The sequence below is a fragment of the Sebastes fasciatus genome, chromosome 3, assembly GCF_043250625.1.
Source record: "Sebastes fasciatus isolate fSebFas1 chromosome 3, fSebFas1.pri, whole genome shotgun sequence".
Taxonomy (NCBI): domain Eukaryota; kingdom Metazoa; phylum Chordata; class Actinopteri; order Perciformes; family Sebastidae; genus Sebastes; species Sebastes fasciatus.
The window spans coordinates 24332939-24352101 of NC_133797.1; the positions used below are offsets into that span (position 1 = coordinate 24332939).

At 40.0% G+C, this 19163-nt stretch overlaps 1 protein-coding gene across 1 annotated transcript; it reads left to right on the plus strand.

The window, feature by feature from the left end:
* The first annotated feature begins 71 nt into the window (after positions 1–71).
* On the plus strand, positions 72–17771 carry gaa2 (alpha glucosidase 2). The gene is made up of 21 exons (XM_074629760.1): positions 72–231; positions 1917–2040; positions 4117–4692; positions 5493–5638; positions 5776–5941; positions 7499–7595; positions 8202–8321; positions 8779–8897; positions 8992–9123; positions 9204–9314; positions 9396–9509; positions 9630–9714; positions 9817–9934; positions 10069–10202; positions 10816–10967; positions 12033–12181; positions 12260–12401; positions 12909–13007; positions 14509–14673; positions 15335–15481; positions 16538–17771. Exons 2-21 carry the CDS (start codon positions 1948–1950, stop codon positions 16598–16600), a joined length of 2928 nt encoding a protein of 975 aa, XP_074485861.1. The 5' UTR covers positions 72–231; positions 1917–1947; the 3' UTR covers positions 16601–17771.
* The last annotated feature ends 1392 nt before the right edge of the window (positions 17772–19163 follow it).

A 19163-nucleotide genomic window follows, 5' to 3' on the forward strand; every position in this document is an offset into this window, starting at 1 on the left:
TGAGAATCTGACATTAACACAAGAGGTTGTTTAGAGGGCTTTCAAAAAAAATGTTCTCGAAATTCCGAAGTGTCCATGAATGTGCCATGAAGATAAACAGACGCACAGCATGGAGACGGTGGTTCAGGTTATCAACGCTACGGATTATTGAGCTAAATACACATGTATTTAAAGGAAAACCTGCACTGTAGGCTGTATTTATTGTGTCTGTAAGACTCTACGGGTCTCTAGGTAAGCGGTGCTGACGTTAATGCCCCTTAGTTAGCTCACGTTAGCTCACATTAGCTAAAGTTACTGTTAAAGTTAGCTAACGGTAAAGCTAATAAACCGTTGCTACAGCAACAGTAACCGTTACGACTAGTTAAAGTTATTATCCTAAATATAATGTATTATCAGCCAAAAACTGCGTTTTTTATTAAGTGGCCAAATGTCTTCCTGGTGAACTTTGACATTCACGTGTTGTTTCCTATGCAGAGCTAATGTTAGCTCAAGTTAGCTAGCTTCAACAAAGCTAATGTTGTTTGGACAAAACGTGCAACACGTCATATCGTCATAACGTGTGACGTCACGAGAATGTTATTTAAAAGTATAGCTGCAATAATTAATATATATATATATATATAACGTTACTCACGTGTAACCTCCAAATGAAGGTAAACATGCTTTTAAAGATGCAGCACGACTCTAATATTATCCATTATTAAATATTATATTATGAAACATACTTATATATTGATTAATGACGTTGTAATTGCATATCCTTTACTAACATGTTTTTGCACTATGGAACTGTGATGCTTGAAACTTGAATTTCCCTCGGGATTAATAAAGTTACTATCTATCTATCTATCTATCTATCTATCTATCTATCTATCTATCTATCTATCTACAGTATGGTAGCTTTCTTTTCAGCTTAATGTGTCCTTAAGTGTTCTGTGTGTTGACTCAAATGATCCTAAAGAAATGCTCTACTTTAATCCCCAATTTAAATTTCCATTATAGCAGTGATGGAAGAAGTATTCAAAGCAGTAATACCAAAGTTTAGAAAGTACAGAAGTATTAGCATTCAAATGTACTGTACTTAAAGGACAAAAAGTACTCATTCTGCAGAAATGGCCCATTTCAGAGTAACGTATATTATATTATTGGATTATAATTGCAGGTGGTAAAAGTGGGGTTTATCTTTTTTACTATATGTACTGCCGGGTAACTTGTGAATCAATCAATCAATCAATCAATCAATCAATCAATACTTTTATTGTCATGTCAACCCACAGTTGATTGGAATTTGTTTCGGTGCAGTGCTCATTAAAAACAGACAAAAGCACACACATATAAAAAACATAGAAGACAACCACCTACATTTATACAATCATTCAGACCAATAAAATCCTAAAATGCTAAAGTTCTGAGAAGAGCCTTGTGCTATTGCAACTTCCCTTAAAGTGTCTAGTGCAAAAATTCCACCAAGAGATCAATAAAGTTTTATCTTAATCCACAATACATCATAATTAATTTGTTGATAATATGTTGTATTATTAATATGTATCTGCAAAGTAACTAAAGCGGTCAAATAAATGCAGTAGGAGTATAAGGTAGCAAAAAATGGAAATACTCGAGTAAAGTGCACAAACTTTGAAATAGTACTTGAGTAAATATACGTAGTTTCGTTCCGCCACTGCATTATAGTTCCTTATACTTTTTGTCTTATGCACCTCTTCTGTTCTCTGTTACATCATTCCTCTTTTAGTGTTGAAGTGAAACCATCAAACTCAGCTGTCAAATCTAATAAATTGTCATTTTCACTTCACTGGTTCTGATGCACACTCCCACCAGCTCCGGACAGCAGGAAATGAGATTATCCGTCTAACTGAACTTTCCTCTGCTGTCTCTCTTTCTGTCTCTCATGTTTTCAGTCACTCACTTTCATAAACACACGCTATCAGGATGGTGTCGTACAAGCGGCTGAACCCTGAAGATGTCCAGTTCTCCAATGCAGTTTTGTCAGAAGAGCCTCGTCCTGTCCATGAAGAAGTCCCAGTGAGTTCCTTATGTTTACTGCTTCCTCTGCCTCGAACCTCCTGCAGTTTTAAAAGTGCAAATTGTTGGTCTCTTTCTGTGAATTTAAATCACTGCTGCAGAAACGTAATGCTCTTTCTTTGGGCTGCCAATGTTTTGGGATATTTAAGAGTGTTAGTCTCATTATTTATTGTTTGATAGTATTAGTTTGATCCTCTTAAGAGCTGAAACGAACAATCATTTTCTGGTTCCAGCTTCTCAATTGTGACGATTTGTTGCTTTTCTTTCTCTTATGTGATAGAAAACTAAATGTTTGTTGGTTTTGGACTGTTGGTTGGACAATAGAAGATGTCACCCTGGATTAAAAGAGATTGTGAATTTTTTTCTTCTCAATTTAAACAACAATTTAAAGGCCAAACAATTAATAGTTTCATCAAGAAAATAATAATTGATTAAGTGATAATGGGTGCAAGCGGCCGAAATGGGTTTCCTCAGGAGGGTGGCTGGCGTCTCCCTTAGAGATAGGGTAAGAAGCTCAGTCATCCGTGAGGGACTCGGAGTAGAGTCCTTGCTCCTTTGCGTCGAAAGGAGCCAGTTGAGGTGGTTCGGGCATCTAGCACGGATGCCTCCTGGGCGCCTCCCTTGGGAGGTGTTCCAGGCACGACCAGCTGGGAGGAGACCACGGGGAAGACCCAGGACTAGGTGGAGAGATTATATCTCTACTCTGGCCTGGGAACGCCTCGGGATCCCCCAGTCAGAGCTGGTTAATGTGGCCCGGGAAAGGGAAGTTTGGGGTCCCCTGCTGGAGCTGTTGCCCCCGCGACCCGATCCCGGATAAGCGGTTGAAGATGGATGGATGGATAAGTGATAATGAAAACTGTCAGCTGCAGCCCTAGTCTTAGGGACAATTGATGATGATTTTCTCTTTTAGTTGGCCATACAGTATATCACGGCTAGTTGGCGATACAACACAAAGTTCTACCAAAGTTCAGTGTCGCTTTAACTGTGATTGGAGGTGACTGGCGACCCAGAAACGTAAATTGATATTTCTGTCAATTTTACTGCTAATGAAAAGAGATTTATTTGGTTTTCAAGTTTTTCTCAGGTTAAAAGCTTTTTAAAAGCACCTATAAAAAATAAAGAGGGCAAAAACCATGTCTGTGATCTTCTGATATCTGATCCAATCAGCTTGAAGACATCTTGGAAATCATCGAGAGTCGTAAAATCAGTTTTCTGCAACATTTACGAATATTTAGCGCCTTTTTGGCAGCCATTTAAAAAAATGACTGCCCTGGCCCTCAGGGGCCAAATTTGTTGTGCCCCGATATCTATATCTTTTCCTAACATATAAACCTACATCCGAGCCATATGTGTTGCTTTTATCGCAAAATGCCCAATGGTTATGCTTAACTGTCACGCTATCTGCTTCTATTATGGTTATATGACAGCTCTTAGGTGGTCTTCAAGGTGCTACTTTAGATTGTTCTAGGATTTGTTTGTGTTACCTGTTTTCTATGTTTTTAGTCTGTAACACACTTAGGGCTGCAACTAACGATTATTTTCATTGTTGATTAATTTCGTTTTTGATTAATTGATTAGTTGTTTGGTCTATAAAATGTCAGAAAATAGTGAAAAATGTTGATCAGTGTTTCCCAAAGCCCAAGATGGCGTTCTCAAATGTCTTGTTTTGTCCACAACTCAAAGATATTCAGTTCACTGTCATAGAGGAGTAAAGAAACCAGAAAATATTCACATTTAAGAAGCTGGAATCAGAAAATGTTGACCTTTCTTTCTTATAAAATGACTCAAACCCGTTAATCGATTATCAAAATAGTTGGTGATTAGTTTAATAGTTGACAACTAATCGATTAATCATTGCCGCTCTAAACACAATGTAATTGCTGCCTGTCTTGGACACTCTTGAAGAAGAGATTTTTAATCTTAATGAGGCTTTCCTGGTTAAATGAAATCTCTAATTTGAGCTTTTTTGACTTGAAAAGATCAGCAGTTTTTTACAGTCTAAAGGAACTAGTCTGGTTCCCCTTGGTTGCTTTTCTGAGTGTTTTTCTTATTTGATTTCCTTGTTGTGTTTTTAAGGTGCCGGAGCCAGAGGAAGCCTCCTTGCTTCCACGGAGGCCGCCATGCTCCGTCACCACCGGCCTCCTGGTGACCGGCTGCCTGCTGCTGCTCCTCTGTGGCGGCTGGCTACTGGGCACCATGTTCTGGCTGCACCGTCCAACCAACCAGCAGCCACACAGACCCCCGTCACCGGCCCCCGCAAAAACACCAGACTCTCAATTACAGACAGGAGTAAATGACACTGCAGCTGCATCCCGCCGCGAGGTTTGCAGTTTAATCCCGGAGGCGTGGAGGTTTGACTGCTACCCTGAAAGAGGGGTGGTTGTGACCCGAGAGCTGTGCGAGGCGAGGAACTGTTGTTTTATCCCTGCGTCCTCTCCCTCCTCCTCTGCCACCCGCCCGTCAAGGAGAAATGGTATCCCCTGGTGTTTCTATCCTCAGGATTTTCCTTCCTACTCGCTTGTGTCAATAAACGACACATCGCTGGGACAGAAGGGTACGCTCGTAAGGGAGGTGAAGACCTACTACCCAGCAGATATCCTCACTCTGGAGGTGGAGATACGTCATGAGACAGACACACGGCTACGTGTCAGGGTGAGTGAGGGAGCTACTCACATGAGTATTCAGTCATATTTAATAAGTCACACAGCATGCAGATTCTGTTTGTGTTTCTGTGTGTGGAGGACTTGTTGCATCATAAATTATATATTTGAGGTACATGCAATCATACTGATCAAAAAAACAATTCTCATCAAAGCCATATTAGAGAGGAGTATTAAGTATTTTAGCCAATTTTTTTAATGCTAAAAGGCTCTGATGTCATTGAGAAGAACAGCTGTCCCTGCAGCTGTTTGCCTTTAATGGCAGTGTAAAATGTAGGGCTGCCCCCTCTCAGTCAATTAGTCAACTAATTGGTCGTTTTGGTCTCAATCAACTAAGATTTCTTTAGTCGATTAGTAATTTTTTCATGCTGAATGACTTATTTCCAAGAAACTTATGAGCACATCTCTGGTAAACAGATAAGACATTTGAGGTTGAAGTTGGGCAGAGTTAAGTATAGAGTTTACTAAGGTCATTAAACTCCATACACTGTAGGAATAATAATAATAATAAAAGTGCAAGCTAACACACATTTGTGTTTGTTTAATTCACTGGAGTTTATATGAAAAAAAAGGTTAAGAGAAATCTCATCAACTCTTTATTCACGTGAGTAAACAACACATTTATAGGCCAGTAAGATCTGTGCCAACCCTTCGATTAAACCAGCTGGGGGTGTAAAGCTGTCATAAAGTGTTACAGGTCAGTTGATAGAGTTTTATTAGATACCGCTGTAAATTATCTGGTCTGATAATTTAATTACAAGCTGTTTGTTTTTCTCATGTCTGTCAATCTAGATTACCGACCCCTCTGATTCACGTTTCGAGGTTCCGATCTCTGTTCCCGCTGCCACCAAGAAGGCAGAAAGTCCAGATTACATTGTAAAGCTTTCAAAGGAGCCGTTTGGTCTCATCGTGAAGAGGAGGTCTACAGGAACTGTGCTGTGAGTCTCACTTGAATGGGCTACTTTAGGTCGGGTAAAGAAAGGGTGACGGTCACAATCACACATGTGTTGTTTGTACTAGAAACTGATAATAATTATCAATATAATACTGTCTCCTTTCATCGGTTTCCTGTTAGTCTGAACACCACAGTGGCTCCTCTCTTCTATGCGGATCAGTTTCTCCAGTTATCCACCTCCCTGCAGAGTCAGTTCATTTACGGCCTGGGCGAGCACCGCTCCACCTTCCTGCATGACGTCCACTGGAACACGCTCACCATGTGGGCCAGAGATGTGCCTCCTACGGTATGGGAACCCCTGTTGTTGTCATTGTTCTGTTTATAGTTACATTTTAGCCACAGACACAGATATTAACATTCAAATGATGGCCTTTTTCACTGCAGATATTTGACCTTTAGTAGGAGAAGCTCAGGTGTTGCTAATAACATTAACGATGGCAAGTCAGCATGCACAATAGACCTTTTTCACACCAAACATTTTGACATGCCATTGAATGGAAAGCATGAGTGCACTTAAAGGAACAGTGTGTAACATTTCAGGGATCTATTGACAGAAATGTAATATAATATTTATAAGTATGTTTTCATAAGTGTATAATCACCTGAAACTACGAATCTTTGTGTTTTCAATACCTTAGAATGAGCCCTTCATATCTACATTACATAGGGAGCGGGTTCTCTTCACGGAGTTCGCCATGTTGATCCGCCATGTTTCTACAGTAGCCCAGAACGGACAACCAAACACTGGTTCTAGAGAAAGTATTTCACGTTTTTACCTGAAAGCCACCGTAGTTCTCCGACAGGCTTGTGAAACTGCGGTAACGTGAGCCGCAGAGTACAAAACCGTGGTACAGCAAGCCGCCGTCTGACTTCCGTTGCTCCTAAAGTAGTGTTATTATGGTAAGGATGACCTCTGAGCGAGGCGAACGGTGTTACCACAGTCTTGGAAAGGGAGGAGTGAGCGGAGGGTTACTCAGTTGGTTGCAATCTGCAACGACACCGCTATATGTCACCAAATCCCACATACTGTCCCTTTAACAGGCCCTGGTGTTGTGCATGCTTGCTCACTTAAATAGCTTTTGAGACACTTAATGGAACCAAGTCATCATTAGGGCTGATCGATTATGGCAAAAATCATAATCACGATTATTTTGGTCAGTATTGAGATCACGATTATTTAACATAATTACACATTGACTTTGTAATCATCATACATTTAGAAAGTAAATTTTGTATCCTACATTCAAGACGGGTCGGGTGGGTTTGCTGACATCGCAGAGGGCACTGTGAGCACTAAGCGGTGAGGCCCGGGAGAGGGGTGCTGTAAAGCGCCACCTTCACCCTGGGCAAGCCGATCTAGAGCTGGTCGCAGTGCATCACCACGGAGGAAAAACGCTCAGTGAGGGCCAGCCAGCGCCAGGGAGAGTTCCCACGGATCCTCCCATACCGAGTGGCCGTCCCTGACTCGCTGAGTGGGGCGAAAGTGCACCGCTGTAAAGAAAAGAGGTGCCTTGGATTTATTACACAAGACAAAACTAGAGCGTCATTGCGAAACAGAATGCAGCACAATAGTCGTTTTATGTCGATTATCTTTTTTTCATTATCGTTGGAAGCCAAAATCTTAATTGAAATGTGATTAATTGCACAGCCATTGTTAATTCTATTATTTACACCTTTGCTTTTCATACTACGATATATCAAAATGTCTGCTGTGAAAAAGGCCTCCATAAATAACATTCAGGACTTCACTTCTGAGGATTGTGGCTTGTTTGAATGTGCAGTTCAAGTTCAGTTCCTTTGTACAAATAAGATCTAATGAATTGTGTCCCTCTCTACAATGTAGGAACAGACAAACCTATATGGAGCTCATCCATTTTACCTGGCAATGGAGGACGGAGGGAACGCACACGGCTTCTTCCTGCTGAACAGCAATGCAATGGGTCAGTCTGTTAGACACCAATTCAGGCTTCACTACGTGCAGTAATACACGTCATCTGACAGTGTCACAACAGTTCATACGACAACATTAAGCAATTTTATAAAAGCAGAAGTCCCGAGTTGGCAGTTTGTGCAGTCAGTGTCACAGACGTGTGACTGCAGTGTCAGTAAATATCAACTCTCCAGTGTTACAGTATGTAAAGAGGTCATTTAAAGGTCCTGTTATATTTCCTAACAAAATTACTGAGCGTTGCTAACTGAAAAGTTGAATTGGTTTGCAAACTTAATCAAAGTTTAATTTCATTGGTTTCCCTTCGACATCATCAAAAGAAATGTTTTATCTCAGCTTTTAATGTTATAACGCAGATGTTCTATTTCCATAAATGTTGTTCATGAGCAGGGATAATCAGCTATTTATTTCAAGATATTTATATAACTGTACATTTTATTCTTAGTTACTCATTATATCCCATGTACTCTATTTATTTATTTGCCCTCTTCCTCCATAGACATGCATTTATCTTGCACTTGTCCTTAATTGTAACTTATTCTGAAGGAGTTTCTTATAAATAACAAATGTTTCATCATCAGCTTTACTGTTTGTCCAGATGTGATCCTCCAGCCCGCCCCGGCCCTCACCTGGCGAACTATTGGAGGAATCCTTGACTTCTACGTTTTCCTTGGTCCTGATCCTGCTTCAGTGATTGAACAGTATGTGGAAGTCATAGGTCAGTAGGAGTCTGCTGGGATGTGGGAATGTTGTTGTGTACAGTAGCTGCATGACTAGCATATTGAATATAAATGTCCTGTTACTGAACAACACTGCTAATTCATTAGTTGCTGCAATTTGCTGTTTGTTTTAAGTCTGTTTCTCTTTTATAGGAAATTTCTTATGTTGTTTTCAACTTTTTGCTGTTTTGTTTTTATTTGTGCTTTTATGTGAAAATTATAAGCTGAAGTTATTCCTTCCCACTACAACCTAAAAATCGCAAGTTGCGTTGATGCGTTAAAGAAATTAGTGGCATTAAAACAAATTTGCGTCAACGCGTTATCGTGTTAATTTGACAGCCCTAGTGTAATTATGTTAACCACAGAGTCTGTTGTTTTGTGTTTCCCTGAAGTCCTGCATTTGTAAATGACAATGTCCTCACTCCTCTCTCTCTTCATCCCTCCACGTTTTCACAGGCTACCCAGCGATGCCCATCTACTGGGCTTTAGGCTACCATCTCTGTCGCTGGGGTTACTACACCAGCAATTCTACCTGGGAAGTTGTCAAGAGCTTGAGGAATTATGGGATACCTCAGGTAAAGTTGACCCAGCAGACTGTTTGTTTGTTTGTGTGTCAGTATTTTTTCCATTCTTTTGTGAAAATGATTTGTGTGTTTGATGTGTTCACAGGACGTCCAGTGGAACGACATCGACTACATGGACCAATTTCTGGACTTCACTTTTGACTCAACAAAGTTTGGCACGCTGCCCGATCTGGTCAAGGACCTGCACGATCATGACCAGCGCTATGTCATGATCCTGGTACACAGGAGTTTTTTGTTCGCCTTCATATGTGTGTCTGATTTTGCGTATTTGTATGACAGATGTGTGTCAACCTGCAGGATCCAGGCATCAGCAGCTCGCAGTCTGAGGGCTCATACTGGCCGTACGATGAAGGGCTGAGGAGGGACGTTTTTATTAAAGACGCTGAAGGAAAAACACTCATTGGGAAGGTGAGAAACAAACGATATCCCAATTACCTTCTGAAATGTTAGGGGTGTATTAGAAATAAGACTCTCCATCTCTTCCTCCAGGTGTGGCCGGGTCTGACAGCATATCCTGATTTCTCTGATGATGTGACACACGAGTGGTGGTACGAGAACCTCCAGAGATTCCACGAGAAGGTGCATTTTGATGGATTATGGATTGTGAGTATGGAAATGGGAAACAATTGAAGAACTGACTCTCTGCAATTCATGATATCTTCTCCCTGACCTTTGTCTCATCTCATCAAATAAATAAATGAAATTATTATTATCTTATTTTAGGACATGAATGAGCCGTCAAATTTCCTGGATGGCTCGACCAACGGCTGTCCATCAAACAGTCTTGAAAATCCTCCATACACACCTGGTGGGATCTGAAGCACAAATCTTACAACAAACATAATATATACACAATTACAAAGTACATATAATTGTGAAAAATGTAAAATTGTGTCTTTTTCCTTTTTAGGAGTACTAGGAGGTTTGCTTAGAGCTAAAACTTTGTGTGCTACTGCAAAGCAGAAGCAGTCCATACACTATAACATGCACAGTCTCTATGGACTCATGGAGGCAAAGGCGTCTGCAAGGTTAATACCTATAACACACAAACACACACACAGACACACACAACAAAAGATAAAGTGCTGAACACATTTTGTGTACTTTCCTTAAATCTTCTGCCTGTCTGCTGTCTTTTCTTGTTTTGTGTCCTCTTGTCCAGCGCTCTGAAGAGGATCGTATCCAAGAGACCTTTTGTAATCTCTCGCTCCACCTTCCCCAGTCAGGGGATGTACTCTGGTCACTGGCTTGGAGACAACAGGAGCCAGTGGAAAGACCTGTACTCTTCTATAGCAGGTTAGACACATATGTATTACACATTTTACAGCTAAATAAATCTAAATAATCGAATAAACTAACTGGTGAGGAAAGCCGAGGCTTGCTAAGGAGCTAAATCTAACGACCGAGTTATTTTTCTGAGAAGTTGGGGAGACAAAAACACGCCTCCAAATGAACGCAAATGTCGCTCCGTGTCTCTGTGGGTGTGTAAACAAACAGCTGTTTGCTAACATGTTAGTAAAAGTGACCAAAATAAATGAAATCAGCTTTAAGTGATAGCCATATCACTGCCATAGTCAGCAATTTGGAATATATTTAAAGTATTTTATGACACATTTATGTTGTTGTGTAACTGATAATTTGAAGGTTGTGTGATTCTAAAGATCTGCATCATGGTTTCACATGTTTTATTGCACACACTACTCTCTACTTACTCTGTCAACTACAGTACAATTAGGAGGAAGAGTAACACCCAAACAATGTATTATATTTAGATTTCCTAGAATTGTGTATAAAATGAAATGTCCATTGAATATTTGGACAATGTTTCTCCGTCATTTTAGCATCTCTTAGTGTTGATTTTTCTCAAGTTTCTCCTTTCTGTGCCTCACCTCTTTTTTGTCTCCTTCAGGTATCTTGACCTTTAACCTTCTGGGCATCCCGTTGGTGGGAGCAGACATCTGTGGCTTCAGTGAGGAGCCCGAGGAGGAGCTCTGTGTCCGCTGGACGCAGCTGGGAGCATTCTATCCCTTCACACGCAACCACAACGCCATCGACATGAAGGTAAGAAGATCTTAACATCACTGCTCCAACGTCACCACAAAGCAAAAGGGGTGAAAAAGAGCTAGTCCGTCCTTTTTTAGAATTTTTTTCTTTAAAGGGCGGGTCCATTATTTTGTTTTTTTTAGGTTTTTATAACATTCTGTAGTTTCCCATTGGTGTTCCTTATGTATTCAAATCCAAACATAAAAATTTTGGTCAAAGTATGTATGTTTTAGCGTAAAAATTTTATTTTCCCAAGCACTTCTGAAAACTTTTTCCCAAGGGACCTGACGTAGGTTTCTGCATGATGACGCTGCTACATGTACAATATATATGCATCCATATAGTCAGCGTATTAAAGCTACATACAGTAGCTTAGATGGCAGTCAGCATCCTCCCAGTTTGGAAAAGCAGACATAAGTACTGGCTTGGAAGCTAAGCACAGTACCGCTGTGTGGACGCTGCGTTAGTTCGGATCTGAAAGTCACACAATAACACAAACAAACTAACAATCGATGCAGCGGTAGACAAGCAACTCATGGTTCTGCGAAGTCAAATTACTGTTTTTCTGAATGGAGTCTTGTGGCTTTGAAGCGAGCAATATAACGGCTTCAGTTCCCCGTTGGAAAGGGCTGTATTCTAAATAATATTCTAAATATAGCGTACACTTAAACCGTTGTTGTTGTCTTTTAGGTGGCTAAAATACGTTTTTCTGCTTCTCCCGTCCACAGCCTCTTTACCTCGCCGTCAGACAGCCCTCTCTGACGGGGAACTGAAACCGTTATATCGCTCTGTTCAAAGCCACCAGACTCCATTCACGAAAACAGTAATTTTACCTCGCAGATTGTGGGAGTATACATACAACCCCACATCAAAAAATCCAAACTAACCCTTTCAGTTATTTCCAAACACTGACTCAGCTAGCGTTCACATTATTCATAACCTTATTGATTAGTTTATTTTTGGTAACCTACGGTACGTCACTGCTTTTTGCTCACGGCTGAGTGTGTGTTTCCATTTGAAAAAATGAATGCAGAAGAATGCAGATGGACCCGCCCTTTAACATTTTTTTTGTTTCATTTACAGCCTCAGGACCCGACAGCGTTCAGCCCTCTGGCCCGTACAGCCATGAAACAGGCTCTGCTGCTGCGCTATTCTCTCTTCCCCGTCCTCTACACTCTCTTCCATCATGCACACGTACACGGACACACTGTCGCACGGCCGATTATGTTTGAGTAAGTATTTGATTTCTTATTTTGTCTGGATTGGGAGGATCTTTGCCTTACTGTTTGTATCCTTTGTGCATTCAAAAGGTTCCCAAAAGATGTAAGAACCTATGGCATTGACAAACAGTTCCTGTGGGGGAAGAGTTTATTGGTGACGCCAGTGTTGGATCCTGGAGTCGACTATGTGGATGGTTACTTCCCAGAGGGTCTGTGGTATGACTACTACACGGTAAGACCCACACTCCCACTATTCAGCCCAGTGCACACAGGGGCGAATTCACAACAGGATTGAGCGGCTTTTGCGACCGCTAAACCTGCAGAAATAAGACATAAAGAAACGTATAATTCTCAAAGCACCTGCAGACATTGAAATGCAACCTTAACTGAGCTGCCAAGCGAATAGCATCTCGGTGCTCCTGTGCTATTTGCAGGTATGTAAATGAGGTAATATGTATACATTCAAAAAGCCTCATTGCAAAAAATTCACAAAGATCAGCGCTGACAGCCACACGCAGTTACATTATGGGCGTGTTTGTACCGTAATATCATCAGCACAAAATCTTTTGTGAATCGGACCTTGAGACAGGGCAGATAGCGGTTGCAAATGATGCGCAATTCATGGTGCCTTCAGTGGCCATTCTTTGTGAATTCACCCCTCAGAGTACACAGCGTTATATGAGCCGGGAACAAAATGGAACAGTAAACTTATGGCCACATATGATCCTCTACTTCCCAGGGTGACTCTATGCACAGTAAGGGGGAAGACCTTCGACTCCATGCACCTCTCGATAAGATCAACCTGCATTTGCGTGAGGGCTCCATTACACCGACACAGGTAGATAGGATTTTTGGTTCAATTTACATGGTTGTTGTTTTTCTGAATGATTCTGAATTTCCTCACTTATAGGACCTTTACACTGTTTGATTTCAGACAAAAGTCCCCTTTTCGACAATCTCCTCTTCCCTTCTCCTCCTTTTTTTGAGATTCTCAATGCACAGAGGTGCCAGCACAATGGCCGAAGCTTGTTTATTGTTTTACAACGTTTTCAGAACATGAGAGGGGATGATGCGAGTTGACATCATGTCTCTGCTTGCATCTGTTTTTCTTCTATTTACATGGTGGCTCTATGATTCACCATTCATCACTCCATCTGACATGCCTCAAAATTAGCAGTCTGACACAGATTGTGACCAACTGATGGAGTTGAACAGTTGTACTGTTGACCAAGAATTGTACGATTGTTGTTATCGTCTATGGTCACCTTAACTTGACAAGAGAAATAAAGCAAAGAATGTATTTAAGGTCAAGGTGTCCCCAAATTACAAACATTTTTACCCCAGGTAAAATTAAAGATGCATAAACTGTAGTTTTGGTTTCATGAGCTGAAGTTTTGAGATATCTGCATCTAAAACTGTTTTTCCTTCAGTTTCACAAATGCCATGGACATAAATACTGTCAGATATACCCTGGATAAATCCACAGACCTCGCTGTCAAGCTTTTTATTGGGACTATTTCTTTGGTAGAAAGTAGTTCCAGTGAGAACTGTTGACAGTGAGTTTCTGTGGATTATCAGGGACACTGTTTCTGGAAAGACACATTAAAGGCATACATTCTATGCAGGATTTGTCGCTTACTGTAAACACAACATTCAGAGTTGGCCCCTCCTCCCCCCCGGCTCAACGACTCCAGAAACACACGGTTACCAGAACAGGCCCAGTGCACCAACTGCAGCATCACATACGGCAGCGAAAGTGAAAGCCGACTGTAGATTCACTCTCGTTTTAGAAGGAGCTTGTTGTTTCGCCTCGTTATATTTGTGTTTTTTCGGCGATGTGTCGGCCATTTTTCTGGCTTCCCCTTGGATGCGTGCTTGCGCATGCCTGGGGGCTACATCCAGTGCCCGAAGGCTGACCCCCAGAAGAGCCCCGAAGACGTCAAAATAAGAAGAAAAGAGACAGTACAGGCAGAGGGCTGCAGGGTATTTGCAGATACAGACACCGCCACACACTTCTAGTGGATTATACGTGATGATTTAGAGGGATTATTTTTGTATCAGTCTATACATTGTTTTTAGGAAAATACTGCATAGTATACCTTTAATGACACAGAGGTATCTCCACTTTGAGTCTGCACCACACAATAATTGGTCTTGTGATTTGGTTGAACTGGTCCTTTAACCTAAACCTAAAAACTAGTCTTGATCATATATGATGTTTCTTTGAACTGAATACTTGTCACACCTACATTTTTTTGTGAATCTGACAATTGCACTCCTTACAATCAGTAGTTTGTAATGTCACATTTGTTGTTCTCTCTCCGTGTTTGTGTGTCCAGGCGCCCAACCTGACGCTGCGGGTGAGCAGCAGCCAGCCTCTCCACCTGGTCTCGGCGCTCTCTGACGATGGTTCAGCCAGCGGAGATCTGTTCTGGGACGACGGAGAGAGCATCGACACCTACGAGAACAACCTGTACTCCTACATCATCTTCAACGTCACTCAGGTGCTTACACTCAACTAGTTTTGCCCTAAAAGAAAGAAACCTTCAGTATCACAGGACCACTGGTTCATTCCAGCCTGCTCTGCTCTGATTCAGTTTGTGATTAGCCACATCACGTCTCTGCCTGTTAAAAACCTCCACAAACTGTGTCTGAACTTGTTGTGATTTAGCTCAAGGTTGTGCGTGTAGATGAAGAGAAACTTACTCAACTTTTTCTTTATAGCAGCAATGCATCTTGGTCTACTGAGGCTGAGGTATCATCCTTCTCTACAGTGAAGTCCATTAATGCCCATTTTGTTGTTAGAGAATAGCAAGTTTACAGAGAAGCTTTTCGGTACTGACATTTGCTGTTGATGTTGAAATAATTGAAAATCTTTCAGATAGCATTTTTGTCACACTGCACATAATTTCATATCAATCATGTTGTGTATATTTGGCCGAGGGCTGCCCCCTCTTAATCGATTAGTTGACTAATTTGTCGTTTTGGTCTTATTCGACTAAAATTTCTTTAGTTCATTAGTGATTTTATCATCCATACTGTAGAGCTGAGGGGAATACTTCTCTGTGGGTTGATCGCTATGAGCCTAAATACAATGCAAATATTGATTAGTGCAGCGTTAGTGTTGCGGTGTAACTTACAGTCATCCATCTGCTTATTTTGTAGAACGTGATGACATCACAGGTGCTCCATAGCAACGTGGAGGCCACATACATCATCGTGGAGACGGCCTCCTTCTACGGGGTGAAGCAGAAGCCGAGCAGAGTGCTGGTGAACTCCCATGATGCAACGTTCACCTACAGAGCCAACCAGGTGAGGTCAGGGGGTGACCTGTTTTATATCTACGGGTGAACTATCGATGTGCTTGATGTTCACGCTGAGTCACTTGGGCTTAAGATGGATTTAGCTGCTAGAATAAAGTGGTAACTTTATTAACTAACTTTTATAACTAACCCTGGTGACTGATCATGTGCTCCACAACGCTGTATGCTATATTGAGAATATTTTCACCGCTTTATCTTGTGGTCAGCCTTTTCCTTCTCCTTTCTGATGGGGAACTGAATTGAAAGTGAAACTTGTCTATGCTGTCTTCAAAGCCATCAGGCTCAAATGACAAAATCAATATAAATAAGTTTCACTTTCAGTTTAGTTCGCAGTCAGAAAATATTCTAAATATAGTCTACACTTTAATGGATATAGAATTATTTTAGGTGAGTCTTTCTTCTAGGTGGCTAAAATACATTTTGCTGTTCCCCCCGTCCGTAGCAGATAATACACTGACGGATAAGTACCTCAGACAACCCCACTTCAAAACACCTAAACTATCCTTTAAAGCTGAAGTAGGCGAGATTGAAGCAAATATGATTAAAAAAACTTATTTTTATAAAACTGTTTAAAGCCTGAAAACAGAGGTGAAGAAGTCTAGTTACCATCTAGGGCACCATCTAGACACAACCAAAATAAATGTAGGGGAGTAAAAAGTACAATATTCCTGAAATATAATGAAGTAAAAGTATAAAGAAGCATAAAATGGAAATACAAAAACTATAGTAATGTACAAGTACCTCAATTGTATTTTAAGTGCCGTACTTGTTTTAATACAGAGTGCTGAATCCACCTCGCTAATTGGATAATTTGTTGAAATTAAAAGTGAATCTAGCGTAACTTCAACATAGCTTTTTTTGTTTTCTTTAATAGTAACTTTATTTTCCAAGATGTGAGCCAACAACGTGATATATAACTAAGGTACAGGACAGGGAAGAAAGAAAGAAACAAAAAAGTATAAAAAATGAAAAAAAACACAGTTGTAGTTGTTAGATTAGCGTGTTTTATGGAGTAGTGTTTTGATGATGTCTTTTCTCTCTGCAGGTGTTAACAGTTGCAGATCTTGGTCTCGAACTCAGTCAGAACTTCACCATCAGCTGGATGTAATCAATCACATGTTTTTTTAACCGTTGGTTTTATTTTCTGTTGGCTGTTAAAGTCAGAAGCTGGCACACGGTGCAGTCTATATGTTTTAGGAAAGTGATGTTTTGGCTCTGTACTCCAGAACATTGTGGGTAAAAGGGAACAATAACTGAGGTTAAAGTGCTAATTTCACATTTGTGAACAGTGTACGACTCGTAGACCTTTTTACGCTCGAGGGCTCTGCATAAAAAAAGTGCCAAAATTCCAAACTGTCCATCCGATGTGGTTGCAAACACCCTCAAATTAAAGCTGAGAGTCAGCACTTTAACCTCATAGTCATTGTTGTATTTCATATCTGATGTGCCGGAGTACAGAGACAAAACAAGCTGAAGATGAACAGATGAAATAGGTTTGTGTTAAACATATTTATAGTAGGACGTTTAAAAAAATGGACATGTAGGCTTATGAAACAACAATACACAGCCACCGACCTACACTAGTCTGGACACTGCTTTAAATATCTGTGTGGAAAATCTAATTTAACGCCTGATAACTTGGCTTGGTACCTTTTTAGTTTCATCTTTATTTGAGATCAAATCTGCATTTTGTGATTCTCATCAGCAGAAGGATTATGTGCAATAAGTGAAAAAGAGGACGATCTACCTTTCTACAAATGTCTGAAAATAGTTCATGATGTAATATGTTGTATGTGCTTTAATGCTGTTTACAACTTATTTTTGCACTAATTAGTCCTGCAGTGTTGTAAAGGTAGATACAGGTGCCTTATGATTCCTGTTTGTGTGTTTGTGAGCATCTCTGGGTTTGATCCAGATGATCCTTTTGTTCAGCTTTATATTTGTAAGCCTAAATGCTTTTATGACCATAGCACTGCTATGCACGATGATTCCTTTAATGCATACGTGTTCTGCAGTAATTTGACTGTGAATTTTCTGTTTTTCTGTCACCTCTGATGGCAGAATGCAACTAAAGCAACCTAGCCCAGATGTAAAAAATACATTTCTGGAGCTTGTTGAGTGTTTTCAAAATCAACAAAGTTAATTCTGCTTAAATTTGACCGTGACGCTGTGAAAATCTGATTTGAATTTATAGTCACAGATCACCAGCTGTGAAAACCATGCACCTTTTCAAAGCAAATCATCAGTGCATGTGTGCAGTAAAGCAAACTACGCCAAAATATTTGTAAGCATGTAAAGACATCGATACAGAGTATATTTTAATGTCATTTGTGTTTACTGAAATTGTGACAAAAAAAATGCAGTATTTTATCATTAATTCTTGTGTTTAATTTTTGTGTAATTGCTTGAATTTAATTATATGAACAATATGAAAACTACTGGAGCTCTACTGGATCTTTTTTTTTCTATTTTATGACAGAAATATTTTGGGGCAAAGAAAGTGAATTGTCTTGACCCCAAGATATTTAAAGATTCAAGGCAAAGAAACTGCATGTTTTTTTTTTACATTACAAATGTATAATTTTGAGCCCTGTTGTGATTAAAAGATTTAATTTGAATAAAGAAATAATTTAATTTATTTTATTTTATTTATTTTATTTGCACACACATAAAAAATAATAAAATTCAGATAATAAAAAAAAAAAACATACATTTTATTTTTGATCTTGCCTGCATTTGAACCTTGAGGTGCTGGAGCAAATTGTGCCACTAGAGGACACACTTTCTCAATACTGTGATGATAATTGTTGGTATCATTCCTCATAACAGATACTGTTGTTTCCCCTACAAAATATGGGATGTCAGATTTATATAGTATATTTGTCAGTTTTAACTACTGAAAAGCAGGTGTTTTTTTTATCGGGTTTGAACTCCAAAGTAGAAACTTTTGAAAGAAAAGTGAAGAAGAAATGATCTTCCGTGTGTCTACAACTCTGATCAAAGCCTCCATGCAGAGGTGTTTAACCCACAACGAGTCCAAAGTACTTATAATGAGGTTTTACTGTAATATATGCCTGTCTTATCTTTTAATACCTTTTGTTCTGGAGCGAATTACAAACCTTTGTAGACTAAGAAACTGCAAGATATGTGGTTAATGTTTACCTTATCTATTTTATAATGCTTGTCTGCGTTGGCTGAAATACTTATCCAATATTAATATATTTTAAATGTATCACATCTTTGTCCTGTTGTCTTTACAGCATCACGGATTGTGATTTTTTATCACATCTTCCTCCTCTACCTTCTTCTCTGTTAGTGTTTCCCTTTAATCATCCCCATCACTCTGCAGCCTCTCTCTCTCGTGCTTTTAGTCTCAACCATTTTAAACCCAGCACTTCTGTAGATAGAGGAGTCTCAGGATGTCTGTCATTAAGATACGCCAGCCATCTGACGACTGAGCTAAATTGGGCCTCATGCAGGAAGCGATATAAGAACAAATTTCCTCTCATTTTTGTTTGTGTTGATTCATCAATGTTTTCTTATTTTTGCTCTTCTCTTTGGTAAGAGAACATTTTACCGGTGGGTCGAGAGCACTCGCACCAAGATAAACATCTGGTTTTCACAGTCCACAAATTTGTTTGTCGAATGCAAGAAAACATAAGTTTTAAATT

Coding starts and splice junctions, on each gene's coding strand:
- gaa2 (XM_074629760.1), top strand. CDS start 1,948: ATGGTGTCGTACAAGCGGCTGAACCCTGAAGATGTCCAGTTCTCCAAT. Junction 8,322..8,778: donor ACAGTATGTGGAAGTCATAG/GTCAGTAGGAGT, acceptor ACGTTTTCACAG/GCTACCCAGCGATGCCCATC. Junction 9,124..9,203: donor AGCGCTATGTCATGATCCTG/GTACACAGGAGT, acceptor GTCAACCTGCAG/GATCCAGGCATCAGCAGCTC.